Source organism: Abrus precatorius, unplaced genomic scaffold, assembly GCF_003935025.1.
Source record: "Abrus precatorius isolate BTA unplaced genomic scaffold, Abrus_2018 Scaffold8, whole genome shotgun sequence".
Classification (NCBI taxonomy): Eukaryota; Viridiplantae; Streptophyta; class Magnoliopsida; order Fabales; family Fabaceae; genus Abrus; species Abrus precatorius.
The window spans coordinates 29,815,460-29,833,358 of NW_020874428.1; the positions used below are offsets into that span (position 1 = coordinate 29,815,460).

Consider the following 17,899-nt stretch of genomic DNA (forward strand, 5'->3'; position numbering starts at 1 on the left):
GCTGCATTTATCATTTGTTTAGATTTTTTTAAATTTTTTTTTGGTATTTTCAATCTCTTCTGTCTACAGAATAGAGACAAAAAATTGTGGTATTGTTCTAATTAAACGGAGGGACGGCTTACATAGTTCAATAAGAATCGAATTAAGATTTTTTTGTTATTTCAATTCGTCCTTCATTCATTTGATTCAAAATTGTTGAAGTCTAAACTGTCTTACCTTCAAGGATTTTCTCCGGAGGATTTTTTAATCCTAATGATGATTCTATGGATACCTGTTAAAGTTGAAACACAATAACTATCTAACAAAAATTTTGAAAATTCCTCAATTTCAAAATTGAATAGTTATTTTGAACAAACATTTTTTGACAAATGCTATAAAAGATTTTGACAAAAATATAATTTCTTACGTTAGAATCAAATATAAAAATATAAGTTAGAAGACTTAATTGAATAAAATAAGTTAGAGGATAATTCGCAATTAATATAAAACTTAAAAGAATAGAAATTTTACCTTTTAATGATATCATTCATTTTATTTTTCTCTTTTGGTGTGTTTTAGAATTTTAGAATTAATTATTATACTTGATGTATTAGATAAGATACTAGTCAGTTTTAAAGATAAAATAAAGAATTCGAATATCCTTTCAGCCTTAGCAAGACGAGTATCCCTATGTCAGATTAAAGAATAATTAAATCAATTAAGGTAAATAATTAAACCATTATTTATTTAATTATAGGGCTAAAATCAAAGCTGATTCACAAATCAAAACCCATCAGCACATAATATTGCCTATAAAAAGAAGATAAAAGGTACAGGTAAGGGATTGACTTTTAAATATTAAATAACATTTATTACTTAAATCGACAACTGACTTTATTATCGGAGTACCTTTTGTAAGTACACTTTCTACATTAGACAGAGAAAAATCTATAATACTGAAGATGACGTCATCTTATCTCGTAGTAGAAAGATATTCTAAAGATAAATGCTTCCTTTATTTTATTAAAAATTATAATAATTAATATATTAAATATTGTTATATTTTGTATCTTCTAACAAATATTATTTTAAGCATACATTTCAATTGCTTTTAATAATTTAAATTTATCAAAGTTAATTCCATCGGATTTGAAAATAGACAAGGCCAATAACTGGTTTGTTTCATAAGAAACAAATCACATATCATGCTTTGGGAAGGTAAAACAACAGTCCCGTGTGGAATGTTGCAAAGTCTGAAACAAACGAGCTATTAGATATTTTCAAGTTTATAAGGTAATCTATGCAAAAATATTGGTAACCAGAATGATTAACAAGACCAAGCTGGACAAGTACACAGCACGTTGCAAACCAAGTTTCGACCAATAAACAATAATAAAAATGTTTTTTTCACCTCCTTTTATGGGTCTGAAATGAGGTATGAATCATAATTATAAATGATAACTATCACTGTCCAAATCTCAGAGAAACATGATTTTTCTCGTTAGAGACAATGGAAATAGAAAAGCCTACAACATTAACATTTCAGTTAACCATTACATAGCTCGCCATGCAAATGCCATCAGCATGTGCTAATATTTTCGTAGACGCAGCCGCATAATTTGCTAAGAACAAAACTTTTAAGTCCACTAATATTTTAAACATTTTTAGGTTATTTTTTAATTAAAATTTCAAAGTTTTATCTCAATAAACTTTGTTAAGACACTTGTTGAGATAAAAATTTAATTTTAATTAAAAAATAACACCAAAAACATCTAAAATTCTACACTTAATTTATCTTTAAAAAACTACTAATACTAAACATTTTCATTTGGATTTTGGGGAGGTGAGGCATCATTGGATTTTGGAGAGGTGTCGTTAGAATCGGTGCTTGGAGGGTATCCAATTCCATGTCGATGGTTGGGGAAAATGACGAACAAGCCACCCGCTAACACCCCAATAGCTGGGGGTAGCACCTGAAGTAGACGCTTCTGAGTTGACTCAAAACCAGGGTAGAAGCAGTGCACAGTGTTGGTATCCAAGAGACCCAACACTGCGAACACAAACAAAGATAAAGCCGCATGCACAAAATCTCCAAATTTGAGCTTATACCCCGACAAGTCAATAGACTTACCCGCTTGAGAAGAAGGCCACAGTCCCTTTGTTGTTACAATTCCATAGTGCCTTTGGTTGTCACTTCCTGTATAGCTATCGGTGAAGGAAGAAAAGCAACAATTGAAGGCACATGCCACCAGGACAATGGAACTAAGCAACTTGTTGGTGGTGTTGCATTTACCACTGTTGGTCACAACGGGGTTTAGGAATTGGAACAAGAACACTGTACCTGTAGGAAGCAGCTTTATGAGACTCCCAACAGCTGAGAATGTCGTGTTTGTTACACCTTTACCTCCATTTTGGGTACTTACTGTTCTTGTTGTTCTTGTGTTTAAGGTTGAACTGTCTGCAATCATTTGCTTTGATTTTTTATTTTTTATTTTCCCTTGTTGTAACCTTAAGGGTGCAGGTAAGAGTTGGCACACACGTAGTAATAGTATTCACTATATATTATACATGTGTTTTCTTTTTCTTTCCTTGAATGAGGCTTGTGTTGATCTTATAATATAGAGCTTAAATAGGCAGGTGGTTTGGAAGAGATGGCTTCAATTCTAATTGAATTAGAAAAATCAGCAAAACGTGTGCTTTGAAACTTCACACAATCTTAAAACAAGCTAAGACTTCTTATTACATGTACCTAATTGCACTATACCATGCCATGCACATTGAACGAGTCCAAAAGATTTCCAAAAAATAAATAAATTCAAAGATAGAAAAAGACCCGAAGAAAAAGTCAAACAAGAACCAACGTACAAAGAATTTTACTTGGCAATGTAGTAATAGAAACATGAGCGGTTGTTGAGTGGTCTCTTATGGTAAAATCAGAAGAGATAGTGTGCTACATGATGACAAATTCAGCAAGAACGTATGAAGAAAAATGATGACTCTGTGTGGAGGTAGAAAAACAGAATCAGTCGCCAAAAAGGAGAAGGTAATAATTCAATCAAAACAACGTTGCTTTGGAGATCCTATTAACGGCGTCAAACATCGTACATGATTACCTATCAAAAAATTTAAATCGTCAATTATCATTAGTTATTTAATTTCATTCTTATCCTATGTCAAGTTTTATTAAAAGCATCCAAATCAACATTTAATACTTTGAAATTGTTTTATATTTTATGTCAAGAAATTACAGTGAATCATAAGGTGACTGATTATTCAAGCAATTACGTATAATGAGACAGTTACTTTAGTGGATATTTAATTCTTTAAGATAAACTAAAATTATCAAAAGCAGCCTTTAATTTGTCCCCACAACTCGTTAATTTGATAATTAATTTTGTCAATCAATACAAATTAAGGCAATTTATAAACCCTTGGGCAGCGCACAGACATGAATGAAGGATTCAAGTTACTATCAACGTTTTATCACAAAGTGTCACTTTATTTTTTATTTTTTATTTAAATATAATCGAACGATTGAATTAATGAAAAAAACACTTCTCACTTAGTTAAAGTCAAATCCGATCTGAATACTAATTCAAGGATTTTTTTGTAGTAACAATTTTATAAAAGTAATTATAATCTTTTAAAAAGACGTCATATCCACAATTTAAAAAAATATATATATTTATTTCTGTGAAATAAAATAATGCCCACGACCTTTCAAAATGCGGCATTAAAAGTCTTAATTGGAATTTTCATCTTGTTTTTTGATGATAATCTTAAAAATTCGCAACTAATCAGCGACTAGGTTTGGTTTTCATCACACATGAAATACACTTTCAAAATATTAAATATTATTTTAATTTTTTTCATTTAACTTCTTAAAATTTGAAGAGTATCATTTATTTTTTATACTAATATTTTATAAATATTATATAATAAGTACTTTTCTGCACCTATTCATATTTTAAAGAAACTAAAACGAAATTATTTAGAGGATTAGGAAGAAACAAAAGTTAATTATGCAAGGAGTACATAACTAACTTATACTTTAGACCCAAGAAAGACTTTGAATTGAGTTTTAAATAAAATGTTGAATTTAACCGTCCAAAACCTATATTTTAACAAATATATTTAAATTGGTCTGATCAGACTTGCAAATTTTTCCATTTCTATAAAAGTAGCTATATTCGTTGAATATCTAATATCATTTTTCATTTTATTTTTGCTAATTGAAGCACAGAATACAACCAGTCCATAAAAAATGTCACTAGAACATATACAAGCAAACAAATATTAATGGTAAAACTTTCATTTTAATTTTTTGTTCAACAATATATATAACTGAGTATTTAACACAACTGCAGCACAGGTTAATGCATACTTAGCATTTCTGAGTTATTATAGAGAATTTATGAATAGTATTAGTGCATTTACTATATATTAGCATGATGTCTGTGTTAATGACGTAAAACTAGGTGTATTTTTTTTTTGCGGTTTTAGAAAAAATATGGACATTAGAAATATTAAGATTTCATATAAAGAACGGCAATGCAATTTTCATGTAAGATTTCACTTTGACTTCGCCTCTCTATTATTGCTCAATGTCATTTCCTTCAGCCTAACTTGTACTTGTGTTACCTGGATTCATATTAAGCACAACCACCCTGACGACTAATATTTAATGTTTTCAGCATTTTCTTTCAGAGATGGTTGGGAAATCAATTGTGGTACGAAATATTACATGTAAGAGGGACAAAAAATATAATTTATGAAATTAAGGGTAAATACAAATGATTGAAATTCAGGGTGCATATAATTATTTCGACTTAAATAACATTTTACTCTTTAAAAATATCTTACTTTTTATTTTTAGTCGTGTAAAATCTTATTAAATTTTAATTCTCCAAATTAAAAAAAACTATTTCTAGAGATTAAAATATCATTTAAATCCTGTTTTAGAACGCAAGGGTTACATTATTTGAATAACCTATCACCAGATATAATGTATAATAATAATAAAGAAAATATAAGATAAGATTCTGAAAAGTAAAACAAGAAATTTACAAACGTATTCTGCTAAAATCTTACTATGGTGGATCATTTACATTACAAAAAAGTGCACAAGGAGTTGGCAAATTCACTTGATCACTTCACAGTTCAGAGTCTAAAACCCAACATACATACACCAAATTCCAACACTTGCTGGTTATACAAAGGAACTACACAGTTCCTCCTTTCTTTGTTTCCACCTGCTTCCTCCTCCAAGCCTCCCTTAAACAGATATTACAAGTTAATTAATAACCCTAAATTTGATATTAATATCTTTCAACAAACATCCGAAAAGTTATTCTTACATAACATGTTCACGCATACATTACACTATTCCAAGCATTTTAAACATTCGCCCCCACTTCTACCCCCAAGTCCAGATCCACCCTTCCGTTTAAAAAAATCACGGTCGGGCCGAACTTGAAACTGGAAGAGGCGTAACGGTAACGGTAACAGTAACGGAGAAAAGGGAAGGACAGGCGAAGAAGTTTCTAGAGCGAAAGAGAGAGAAGATGTTTAAGTTGTCGGATCCAACCCGATCCCAAACCCGGAACTGCAATCCAACTTGCTTTCATTCGAGCCGGAGCAGACGCCTTAGATCTCGCGTTGCAGAGTCATCAAACGCCGCCGAGGCCTGCTTCTTCGTCTGAAAAGATGGAATAGGAAGCGCGCTCGGCGACGGAGACATCGCGAACGCCGATCCGGCATACACGTCGCTCTTCACGGCCGAATCCAGCGACTGGCCCCTCCGGAGAATCGTAACCTTCTCCGTGGCCGAGCCGCTGCTCCTCGCCATCGTTGAATCATCAACGCTCGACCTCCTCAACACCGCCACGGCCTCCGCCACTACCGGCTGGCCGGAACCCACAGGCACCCGTTTCCTCTGATCGGGTCGGGCGACCGACTTCCGACAAGACCTGGGGGTCGTAGCATGATTGTTGTAATAATTATAATAATTACAGTAGTTACTGGAACTTTTCCGGCGGGAAAAGGTGGCCGGAGGAGCTCTGATCCGTTCTGTCAAGCAGTCCTGAGGCCGTAAAACCTGGGTTCCCATATTGAGTTGAAAAAATCGAAACGCTTAAGAAAAAGAGAAAAAAAATATAGTGGTTGTACCTCCTAAAGGAAAAGGGGGGGAGGTTGTATGTAGTGAGAAAAAGAAAGTTAGATGCGGTGTGTGATGGTGTAGGAGAAGGTGAAGATGGAAAGGATTGATATATAGCATAAGAGAAAGGAGACAAAGGTGGGGTTTGGTGTGGGGGTGGGTTTGCACCGACCTTCCCATAAACCAAAATGACGCGTCACGAGAGAAACTAAGAGAGAGAGAACGCCTTGTCTGACTCGACAACGGACAGGTGTTGCCTCACCAGACTGGGTCTTTGTTTCATTCACTATTCTTCTTAACGGTTACTGTTAGTTTTTGCTTCGGATCCACTGATTTTTTTATCCGAACCACCTCATTCATTTGCTTTTTTGCTTCGGATATGGCACCACCTTAGATAAGGTAACGACGTTAGGTTAGTTGTCCTCTTTCGTGTATATTATTATTTGGTTGGCCCCACCTGACGTTGCTATTTATAATGCAAGAAAATTGCTTTTCCATCTCTATTCACTAAATTATACCTTATTATACTAAAGGAAAGCTACTTTGGCCCAGTGAAAAGATCGATAGTGACACCTCAGCAATCACATTTTGACAGCACGCCAGTCAACAATTCCAAGTTTTGAAATACATGCTAAATAGCTTTATGAGCTTTAGCGAAAGCAAGTTACCTTGCCCTACTGTGCCCATGCTTTGAAAGCAGCATCTGAGAGATGATGGGAAGATCCCAGTTATACTCTCGAGTTACAGAGCACTAATACTTCTCATTTCCCAGTTGTTGTTCTCCTCAAAAGATAAAGACTTGCAACTTGCAACTTGCAACTTGAATTAATTATTCCGCGGTGCCTAATAATTGAAAGTGCTACAATCTACCATATATAATATTACAGGCAATAATTTTGCAGCCCACATGAGCTTGTTCTTCTAAATAAATAATGAAGCTCGAATATTTCCTATCCAGCTTTTCAATGGCATACCAAGTTGCCTATTCCCTGGCCACACCCATTTGTTCTACAACTTATGACATGCTCCACCAATACCTTTTTTTATTCATCAAATCCCTTATTGTAATCCACAAAATCGAAGGCAATCTTACTTTTCAAGGGATAAAACAGCGAAAAATAATAATAAATGAAAGGATTGTGATCGACCTTTACCCTTCCTTATTATTTTATTAAACTATAAATATTTGATAAAATTATTTATTGAATTCCATGAACGCTCATGTTTTATTTAAAATTATTTATTTATCAAAACTTTAAATGAATAACGTAATAGTTAAAATTAATAATAGAAATAGACTATAGATGAAAAATTTTACTAAAATATCAAAGATAAAAACAAAAAGCTATAAATTAAAATTATTTTAAATTTCGTATAAAAAACTTTATAAGATAATAAAATGATTTTTCTTAAAAAATAATTATCGTCAGGCTTGCATCGTGGAATACACGTAGTTGAAACTAATTAAGGTGTTATCCTGCACAGTGCATTTGCTATTTAATACTGTGCCGAGTGATTTGATATCTCATCTGATCAGACATTGTCTATTCGACATACAGTGCCTCATTCAGCTCATTTCAGTGTTTTGGCTAGGATTCCGATTATTTTCTTTAATAGGTAGATTAACAAATATTTTACAAGTATTAGTTGAAAGGTTAAAAAAAATACAAAATTATTATTATTAATAAGTTTATTTATTTATGAACTCTTTCACGTATCTTTTTTTAATAATTTTATTAACCTTAATCTTTAGGACTGAATTTAAATATTCATCAGTATAAATTTTTTTATAAAAAAATATATAATTATTATATTAAAATTATAAAAATATAAGAAATATTTATCTTTTTAAAAAAAAATATTATTATTAACTACTTATCTTTATCTTTTTATAATAAATTGTTCAAATATTTTACTGATGAGTTAATTGCTTATTAATTCTCTTTTCAACTAAAGCATAAACAGCAGCAACCCTCCCCGGAAAATTACACTGGGAAGGAGAAGTGGAAACACCCTCGCAGGCTTCCTACTCCAAGAGGCAAAACACCCAATTTTAAAATGTAATAAAAGAATAATGGAAGTTACATACACACGTTTCACACACAAGACTCAAGTCTTGTAGATCCAATTTAGCTGCTGTGACTTGTGAGTTGCCTATTTTGACATTTCCACTTAATGTCAGGTCATCATCTATTTAATTAACATTAAGAGACTTTGTTTTTTTAATTTTAATTTGTATTTTGACAGGTGACGAATATGGTTTATCTGTAGCATAAAAAGACGTTCATTTATACTTTTAGTTAATATATGAAAAACAGAAATAAATATTTGGTTACAAATTTTGAGATAAAAAAATTAATTAAGTTTACTTTTTTTTATGTTAAATTTTAACGTCATCAAACGAAATATGAATTAAGTATTTAACAAAAAGGTTTAAAAATAGTTCTGTTTCTTGTATTCATGTAATGTTTAAATTTTAGTTTAATCTCTATTCTTTTAAAATTTATCACTTTTGATTTTTAATGATATTGAAATTGTTCAAAAAATTAATACACGAAACCTTTTAATTAGTCATATTACCGTTAGGAATAAAAAAAAAGAAACATATTTAAGCTTAACAAATATCAAATAAGCGAGAGTCATTGTCCCATAAAAATTTACAAATATTCATTAAGAAAAAAATAGAAATAAAAAAAACTAAAACAAATTTCAAACGTGAAAATTACTTTTAAAATTCAATTCCTTAAATTGATTAATGTGTTTTGAATTTTTGTTTCTAAAAAACAAAGATGTAATTAAAAAAGGAAATTTATTAGCCTTAATATTTTAAAGTTGAATTTAAAAATTTAAAATTAATTTTTTGAATACTTAAATTTTTAGCTTAAAGCTGAAATTAATAACTTGTAAGGAAAACTTGTTAATGGGTCTGAATAAAACAGGAAAACACTATGAAAACATGTAAGGATTGCCCACCACAACGTTGGACCCGTGGAACACAAAGCCCACCTCAAAAGAAGTATGCTGGGTCAAGATCCATGCAATCCATTGAAGCATGACTTTGAGCAGCTCAAAGAATAAACTTGTTGGTACTCCTCAGTCAAAATAATAGCACTTGTCAGAGGATTGTCTCCTCTAAACTCAATAAATGTGCAGTATTTAAAAAAACTCACCAAAACGTCATCTTGAATTAAAATAATTTATGATTTTAATTAATTTGTTATGAATTATTACATGAGTAAATGTCTATATTCATAACTCCTCCTTATTCTTTGTAACTTACAATTTTGTAACTATTTTGCTTAATTCTCATTCAAAGAGATATGATTCTTCAGTTATAATTTTAGGTCTATAAATAGGTGTTTCATTTGTATTAAGGAGATGTGAAATAAAATTGAGATTCTCTTTTCCTCTTCATATTATTTTCTCTATTATTTCTTACAATTTTACCTTCATTTTATAACACGTTATCAGCACCATGATTCTACTACACATTTTTGCAAGAAAAGAACAATTTTGAATAAAAATACGATATTCTTTTATTTTTATTTTTCTTTTAGAAATATATCATTGTTTATTTTAATTATTGTATATATAAAATATATATATATATATAAGTAAATTACTAGTAATTTCATATTATTTTATTTTATTTTTTACTTTTGATCGTTATAATATTTAGATGATATCTAACTTATTTTTATTTTTATGATATCGAATCTTGCAAACCTCGAATTTGTCACACTTGATATTACGGGAAAAAATTACTTATCATGGGTATTAGATGCTGAAATTCATTTAGATGCAAAAGGTCTTGGAGATACTATCAAAGAAGAAAATAAAGCATCTAATCAAGATAAGGCTAAAGATGTGATCTTTCTTCGTCATCACCTTCATGAAGGTTTGAAAAATGAATATCTCACGGTAAAAGATCCACCTGTGCTTTGGAATAATTTAAAAGACAGATATGACCACCAAAAAACAGTCATTTTAGCAAAAGCTTGATATGATTGGATGCATTTACGATTGCAAGATTTTAAAACTGTTAGCGAGTATAATTCAACATTATTTAGAATCACATCTCAATTAAAATTGTATGGAGAAAAGGTCACTAATGAGATCAAAACTTCCAATTTTTACTTGGGGACATGCAATCTTGCATGCTGCAACACTTATTTGCATCAGACCAACAAGCTATCATATGTTATCCCCTTTGCAATTAGTTTCTGGTCAACAACCAAATATTTCTCATCTTAGAATTTATGAATGTATAGTGTATGTTCCTATTGCTCCACCACAACGCACTAAGATGGGTCCTTAAAGAAGGTTAGAAATATATGTTGGCTATGAATCTTTATCTATAATAAAGTATCTTGAGCCAATGACAGGAGATTTATTCACTGCTCAATTTGCTGATTGTCATTTTGATGAATCATTTTTTCCTACTTTAGGAGGAGAAAATAAATATTTGGAAAAAGAGATAAGTTAAAATGAATTATCTTTATCTCATCTTGATCCTCGAACAAAATAGTGTGAACTAGAAGTTTAAAAGATAATTTATTTGCAAAGTTTAACTAACCAACTACCAAATGTGTTTATAAATCCAAAAACAGTGACTAAATCATATGTCCCGGCTACTAATGCTCCAATTAAAATCAATGTTCTGATTGGACAATCTAATGTTGCAAATCAATCTGAATCACGTATGAAGCGTAGTAGACCTTTTGGTTCCAAAGATAAAAATCCTCAAAAAAAAAAGGAAGTAAGAATCAAGGTGACCAAAATGAGGATGTAAAGACTCTAGAAGAGTCATCAGACATAATTAATATTTTAGTTCTCGAAAAAACACAAGTACCTAAAAATGATGAAAATAAAGAGATCTCAATAAATTATGTAATGAATAGAATACAATGGAATCGAAATGAAGTCAATATTAATGATATTTTTTCATTCAATGTAACATTGGATGTGATATCTGATATAGATGATTATGAACCAAAATCAGTCAATGAGTATAGACAAAAAAGTGACTGGAAAAAAATAGAAAGTTGGAATTGAGGAAGAATTAAAGTCGCTTACAATGCGTCAAGTTTTTGGATCTATAGTTCTTACACCTGAAGATATAAAGTCAGTCGAATATAAATGGGTTTTTGTGCAAAAACGAAATGAAAAGGGTGAAATTGTGAGATATAAAGCACGACTTGTTGCCCAAGATTTTTCGCAAAGACCTGGTATTGATTTTGAACAAACATATTCACTTGTAGTGGATGCAAATACTTTTCGATACTTGGTCAGTTTAGCAGCAAATGAAGGACTCGATTTGCGATTAATGAATGTTGTTACAGCCTATTTGTATGGCTCACTTGATAATGACATTTATATGAAACTCCCTGAAGGTTTTAATTTATCAGATGCATACAATTCAAATTCTATAACCAATCAAGTTGAATAAATCACTTTATGGATTGAAACAATCTGGACGCATGTGGTATAATCGCCTTAGCGAATATTTGTTGAAGGAAGGATATAAAAATGACCCTATTTGTCCATGCATTTTTATAAAAAGATCTTATAATGAATTTGTAATAATTGTTGTTTATGTTGATGATTTAAATATTATTGGAACTCCTGAAGAGATTTCAAAAACAGTAAATTACTTAAAGAAAGAATTTGAAATGAAGGATCTTGGAAGGACAAAGATTTGTCTTGGATTACAACTTGAATATGTAAAGAATGAAATTTTTATGCATCAAGAAACTTATACTTCAAAAGTGTTAAAACGATTTTATATGGATAAATCACATCTCTTGTGTACTCCAATGGTTGTAAGGTCACTAGATGTAAACAAAGATCCTTTCAAATCTCGAGAACAGGATGAAGAACTACTAGGTCCTGAAGTACCTTATCTTAGTGTATGTTGCTTATCATACACGACCTGATATATCATTTGCTGTTAACTTATTAACAAGGTATAGTTCTTCACCTACAAGAAGACATTAGAATGGAGTTAAACATGCATTTCGTTACCTTAAAAGTACAATGAATGTGTTTATTTTACCCAAACAAATCTAAATCTGAGTTGATTGGTTATGCAGACGCAGATTTTTTGTCTGACCCACATAATGGTAGATCACAAACAGGTTATTTGTTTACATGTGGTGGTACAGCCATTTCATGGCGATCTATGAAACAAACTATAACGGCTACATCATCCAATCATGCAGAAATTTTAGCATTACATGAAGTAAGTCGAGAATGTGTTTGGTTAAAATCTATGATTCAACATATGCAAGAAACTTGTGGTTTATCTTCATAAAAAATGACCCCAACAATTATATGCGAAAATAATGTTGCATGTATTTCTCAATTGAAAGAAGAGTACATTAAAAAAGATAGAACAAAACATATTTCTCCAAAATTCTTTTTTACCCATGATCTTCAAAAGAATGGTGATATAAATATTCAACAAATTCGTTCATGTGAGAATCTAACAGATATTTTCACAAAGTCACTTTCAAGTAAAACTTTTGAACAAGTAGTTCACAAGATTGGACTTCGTCGTCTTCGAAATTATTGTCCACATGAGGAGGAGAATTAATACGCTTTACACTCTTTTTTCCTTAGCTATGATTTTTTTTCATTGGGTTTTCCTGGCAAGATTTTTAATGAGGCAGCATGTAATAGCGTAAATAATAATGTATTTTTCTTAAGTTTTATCTCATTGAATTTCTCCTAATTAGATGTTATGAAACATATTCTCAAATAATGGATATTCAAGGGAGAGTGTTATGAATTATTATATAAATAAATGTCTATATTCATAACTCCTTCTTATTCTTTATAACTTACAAATTTGTAACTATTTTGTTTAATTCTCATTCAAAGAGATATGATTCTTCAGTTATAGTTTTAGGCTTATAAATAGGTGTCTCATTTGTTTTGAAGAGATGTGAAATAAAATTAAAATTCTCTCTTCCTCTTCATATTCATATTCGTCTCTTTATTTTTTTTTATAATTTTATCGTCGTTTTATAAAAGTATTAAACATTAACAGTGAATTATTTTCTCACTATTTATGCGAGTCAATTTTGCCCTGAGAAGTGACAGAAGAATTACAAGGTAGAAGGAACAACCACTAATCTCCTTTGTCTCTTCTTGGAATCCTATCCATCTTCGAACCCTGCGGAGCCACATATTTTGGCCCAAAACATGATTATAAATTAAAAAAACAACACTCCATCCATGTGACGAGCCAATCTTTATACCAACCAAATCAGGAACAGAACAACACCCTCGAAGTCACGCAGCACAGAAACCCAAAGATTAAATAAACAAAGAAAAGTGAGTAGTGCCCATGATTGGATTATGATAATAAGAATAATAATAATAATAATATATTAAAGTTAGAAAGAGGAGGTAACGCTAAGCACGCGATGGCGGCGGAATCGGGTGGTAGTACCAACTTCGATCTTCCCGAGGAGGTGGTGCAAGTTCTACCGTCAGATCCATTCCAGCAACTCGATGTGGCCCGCAAGATCACCTCCATTGCGCTATCGACACGTGTCAACGCCCTCGAATCCGAGTTGTCCACACTTCGCGTCAAGATCGCCGACAAGGATAACCTCATCGCCGACCTTCAATCTCAGCTTGAGTCTCTCGACGCCTCCCTCTCCGAAACCGCCGACAAACTCGTTCGCGCCGAACAGGATAAGGTCCCAACCAACTTTGACTCTCTCTCTCTCTCTCTCTTACTTATTTGTGTATTTTGGTGCTTGAGGTTACAGGAGAGCTTGCTCAAGGAGAATGCTTCGCTTTCCAACACCGTCAAAAAGCTCAATCGAGATGTCTCCAAGGTGCATTTTACTGGGGTTTATTTATTGCAAATACTGAATTTTGATTTATTTTTTTATTGTATTGGTTTTGTAATTTTGTTTAAATTAAACATGGAAATGACAGTGAAATGGAAAATAAACTGCATTTCTATTGTTAGAGTTGAAATTGAATCGTTTTGGGATTATAATGTATATGGATTGTGGTTGTGGATGGCTTTTGGACTTACGAGCACTTCGTGTAAATGCATGCAGTTGGAGGTTTTCAGAAGGACGCTTATGCAATCACTTCAGGAGGATGATGATAATTCTGTGAGTTACGGTTACAGTTATTGAACGTTGCTGTCTGATTAAAAAGTTCTGTGTTCGTTAACTTTTTAGTTTTGAGTTTAATGAGGAGAGTTCGGTATTCTTTGTGTGAGAATTTAATGAGGATAATTTGTCTTGTCCTATCTTACTGATTTATACTTTATTGTCATGATAATTTTTTTATTCTACTACCTTATGCTATTTGTTTCAAGGGTATTTCCTAAATATAACATTTGGCTTCTACTGATGTTTGGCATAGGGAGGAGCTCCAGACATTGTTGCTAAAATGCAGAGTCAATCAAGTTTGACTTCCTCGTCGCAGTTTGGAGGTACTTCCAACTTGTTGCATGCTATCCACCTCTACAACATTGCATTTCTTTTTATTATTGCTTGGTGCCTTTTGTAAATTGCATTCTCTTTTAAGCTGCTTGTTTAATTTATTTTATTCATGCAATGAATTCTAGAGCGCTGAGTTTTTCTTTTCTTTTTCTAGTGTAGACGCATTATCAATATAGCAACGTCAAATTCTTACAATCTCATTTCCATTTCGTAAGGATTGGAACTATATAGAGAAATTGACATGCATTTCAGAAAACTGCTGGCTGTAACACTATGAAATACCGTTTAAGGCATATACGATACTTTTTTACTTTGGATATGCAGTCAGTATCTTATCATTTCAATGCCAGCACTAGCACATGTGTTTTCAATTTTCCATTGGTTTAAACTCTTAACAATGGCAATGATAATGCATAAACTATTAGGATTTAGATCCTCTCCCTTTCCTTGGGGTGGACAGTGCCATGTTTGGAAAGAAAAAAAGGCAAAGTTTCAGTTTACCAGGATCCAACTCACAATATTGCATAAGAGTGCTTTGTGGCTTTCACCTCTATAGCCCTCCTTTTCGTGCTTTTGCAGAATGGAACATTACATTGAGGTCCTTCAGCTGCACTTTTCTCATTTTCAGTTTTGAGAAGTTCTCATTTTATTGCAGATAACGATGCTGCATTGCCACCGTCTATATCTTCTTCAACGCAAACCAATAATTCTGATACAGGAAATACTTTTGCAGAGGATCAAGAATCTGATGGTATGTGTCATCATTTACTGAGGGAATGGATATGCATACATCTCAATTTGCATTACCAAAGACGATAGTATGGCATGTCTGTTTTGATATTGCTAAAATATGAACAACTATTATTTGTATGTGTATCCTTACCCTCTTGCATTTCTTTTCTGTTCTAAGTGCAGCCATAAGACCTAGAGTACCACCTAGTCTCCTCTTAGCATCTCAAACTTCCACCCCTCGGATTACTCCCCCTGGTTCCCCTCCTAGTCTGTCTGCATCAATTTCACCTACAAGAACATCTAAACCTGGGTCTCCAAGGCGACATTCAATTTCCTTTTCACCCTCAAGAGGCATGTATGATGATAGGTCTTCAGTGTTTTCCTCGATGTCCTCAAGTCACGGTTCAATATCAAGCTCCGACCCAGTAACAGGATCACAAACTGGTTAGTTCTTCCATCTCTATTACTTCTGCATTTGTGTAAATAGATTGTATTTAGAAATGTTTCATTAGATCACTCTGTATTGGAATATTTTCTTGGATCTTGCGTGCATATGATGAATGAAATGCTTAATATTTTCCAACACTGCAGCCTTACGAAGAATGTTTTAATTATATCACAACTTTATCTCTCATTTTATATTTTCTTACTGTGTTTGATAGGACGGACGCGGGTGGATGGGAAGGAATTCTTTCGCCAAGTCAGGTGAGGGCCTTTGCAACATTGAAAATTGTGGAACTTAATTCAGAAACTTGATGTTCTACTGATTAATGGCAACACCGATAGATTTAATTCGAGAACATAAACACGTGTACACGGGCATGATGTTCCATAATTTAAGAACTTGGCAGAATCCGTGGTTTTAGCTAACTTCCACCAGTTATTATAAGTAATTTCACCTATCAAACAATTTGCTATAAGCGTGATTTACGAAGTGGTTCCAATCTGTTTAACCCCTCTAATCAAAATAATCTCATCTTACACATTTTACAAAATATTTGAATTATCCATGCTACAGTGAATAGTTCATCATTTTGTCAAATTGAATCGATTATGTCAGTATCGTCTAACAGCACGTGGTCGGGGCTAAATAATTGGGTCTTATATTTAATATCGTGTTTGTTATGTTTAGGAACCGTTTGTCTTACGAGCAGTTTGGTTCATTCTTGGCAAATGTTAAGGAACTGAATTCCCATAAACAAACAAGAGAGGTAATTCCTCCTGTCTTGTTTCCTCTTTCATTTCATGCTTCCCCTTTCTGTTAATTGACACCTGTTTCTCTGTATGTAAAATTACAGGAGACGTTACGAAAAGCTGATGAAATTTTTGGGCCCGAAAACAAGGACCTTTACACAATATTTGAGGGATTGATTACTCGCAATGCCCATTGACATTGTGCATTAGGGAAGTTTTATACCGAGTTTGTAATAACTTATGCTATCGTCTCCATATAGCAACTCCTTTTTACCCCTCTGTATATTAGATTATCACGTTAGTTATTGTCTAATAAAGTCATTTTTTTGAACATGAACGCCTGTACATTTAAATGGATGAATGACATTTCTTGGTTGGACCAAAGGATTGCAGTGGTTTCCTTGTAGGGATTTAATGCATACACTTTTTTCTAGAGTCTGTGAGGGTTTTGTGAATATAAAATCCATATACAATGGTGCAACTTCTTTTGGGGGGGGGGGGGGGTGCTTGGATCCTTGAGTAATGATATATTTGCATAAGTTTGTTTCGAATAATTATTGTATATACGAAATAAGTGGTTGAAAAATCTTGAGCTAGATATAAAGATAATGTTTGACAATTAAGTTAATGTATTTATTGGTAAAAGAGAGAGTAAAAATCTAAGAATTATTTAAAAATAAATTAAAGCTTAAAATATTTATTAAATTAAAAATTAGTCTTCAGTTTGTAAAAAACTATTGTGCCATCAAATATAAAAGGGATGAATAAGTCTAAAACCAATATAATAAAAAAAACATAAATCTTAGGTACAATTTTATAAGTATTATTTAGAATTACATCCGTTACCATTGAAATTTTATATTAATAATCTATCCAATAAATATTGATGTTTAAAATTTAACGTAAATTTCTAAATTAATTAAGGTTTTAAATTTATTGAAAAACAGTGGCGATAATACTACATTGTATTTTACTTAAATTTTGCCAAAAAATATAGTGCCACTTTCCTCCAATATTTCACAGGAAAAAATAAATTATGTAAATTTCAACATTAAATTTTGAACATTATATTTAACAGTGTGTAACTTATGTTTATCTCAATCTTTATATTTTTATCAATGCATATATTAAAAGTGCTTTATCAAAATTGGGAAAATATTAACTTATGTTCAAATAATTAACAATGATTATTTTAATAAAAAAATATAATATTTAGTATTATCAATACGCTTTGTCAATATTTTAAAAGTGAAAAAAAACTGAAATTGTTGTGAAAAATATTACTTAAAAACTAATGTTGGAAAAGAAGATTTTTAAACAAAGGGAAGTGAAAAGGTTAGCGAAGTCCCGTCCCACACAAAAA

The 17,899-nt window shown here is 31.9% G+C and overlaps 3 protein-coding genes across 3 annotated transcripts; 1 reads left to right on the forward strand and 2 right to left on the reverse strand.

Moving 5' to 3' along the window:
- Positions 1–1,317: 1,317 nt before the first annotated feature.
- On the reverse strand, positions 1,318–2,575 carry LOC113848357 (protein DMP2-like). The gene has a single exon (XM_027477830.1). It carries the CDS (start codon positions 2,445–2,447, stop codon positions 1,794–1,796), a length of 654 nt encoding a protein of 217 aa, XP_027333631.1. The 5' UTR covers positions 2,448–2,575; the 3' UTR covers positions 1,318–1,793.
- A 1,905-nt stretch (positions 2,576–4,480) lies between these two features.
- LOC113847152 lies at positions 4,481–6,311 on the reverse strand. The gene has a single exon (XM_027476059.1). The coding sequence runs from the start codon at positions 6,086–6,088 to the stop codon at positions 5,603–5,605; it is 486 nt and encodes a 161-aa protein (XP_027331860.1). The 5' UTR covers positions 6,089–6,311; the 3' UTR covers positions 4,481–5,602.
- Positions 6,312–13,383: 7,072 nt separating this feature from the next.
- On the forward strand, positions 13,384–16,955 carry LOC113874945 (uncharacterized protein At4g15545). The gene is made up of 10 exons (XM_027513263.1): positions 13,384–13,474; positions 13,537–13,845; positions 13,918–13,986; positions 14,218–14,274; positions 14,531–14,600; positions 15,266–15,361; positions 15,526–15,786; positions 16,005–16,047; positions 16,475–16,553; positions 16,641–16,955. The coding sequence occupies exons 2-10, from the start codon at positions 13,567–13,569 to the stop codon at positions 16,731–16,733; spliced, it is 1,047 nt and encodes a 348-aa protein (XP_027369064.1). The 5' UTR covers positions 13,384–13,474; positions 13,537–13,566; the 3' UTR covers positions 16,734–16,955.
- Positions 16,956–17,899: the final 944 nt, after the last annotated feature.

Excerpts from the sequence above, each read along its gene's own strand:
- LOC113874945 (XM_027513263.1), top strand. The coding sequence starts at position 13,567 with ATGGCGGCGGAATCGGGTGGTAGTACCAACTTCGATCTTCCCGAGGAG. Across the intron at positions 14,601-15,265 it reads TTCCTCGTCGCAGTTTGGAG|ATAACGATGCTGCATTGCCA; the intron begins GTACTTCCAACT and ends ATTTTATTGCAG. Across the intron at positions 16,048-16,474 it reads GAATTCTTTCGCCAAGTCAG|GAACCGTTTGTCTTACGAGC; the intron begins GTGAGGGCCTTT and ends TGTTATGTTTAG.
- LOC113848357 (XM_027477830.1), bottom strand. The coding sequence starts at position 2,447 with ATGATTGCAGACAGTTCAACCTTAAACACAAGAACAACAAGAACAGTA.
- LOC113847152 (XM_027476059.1), bottom strand. The coding sequence starts at position 6,088 with ATGGGAACCCAGGTTTTACGGCCTCAGGACTGCTTGACAGAACGGATC.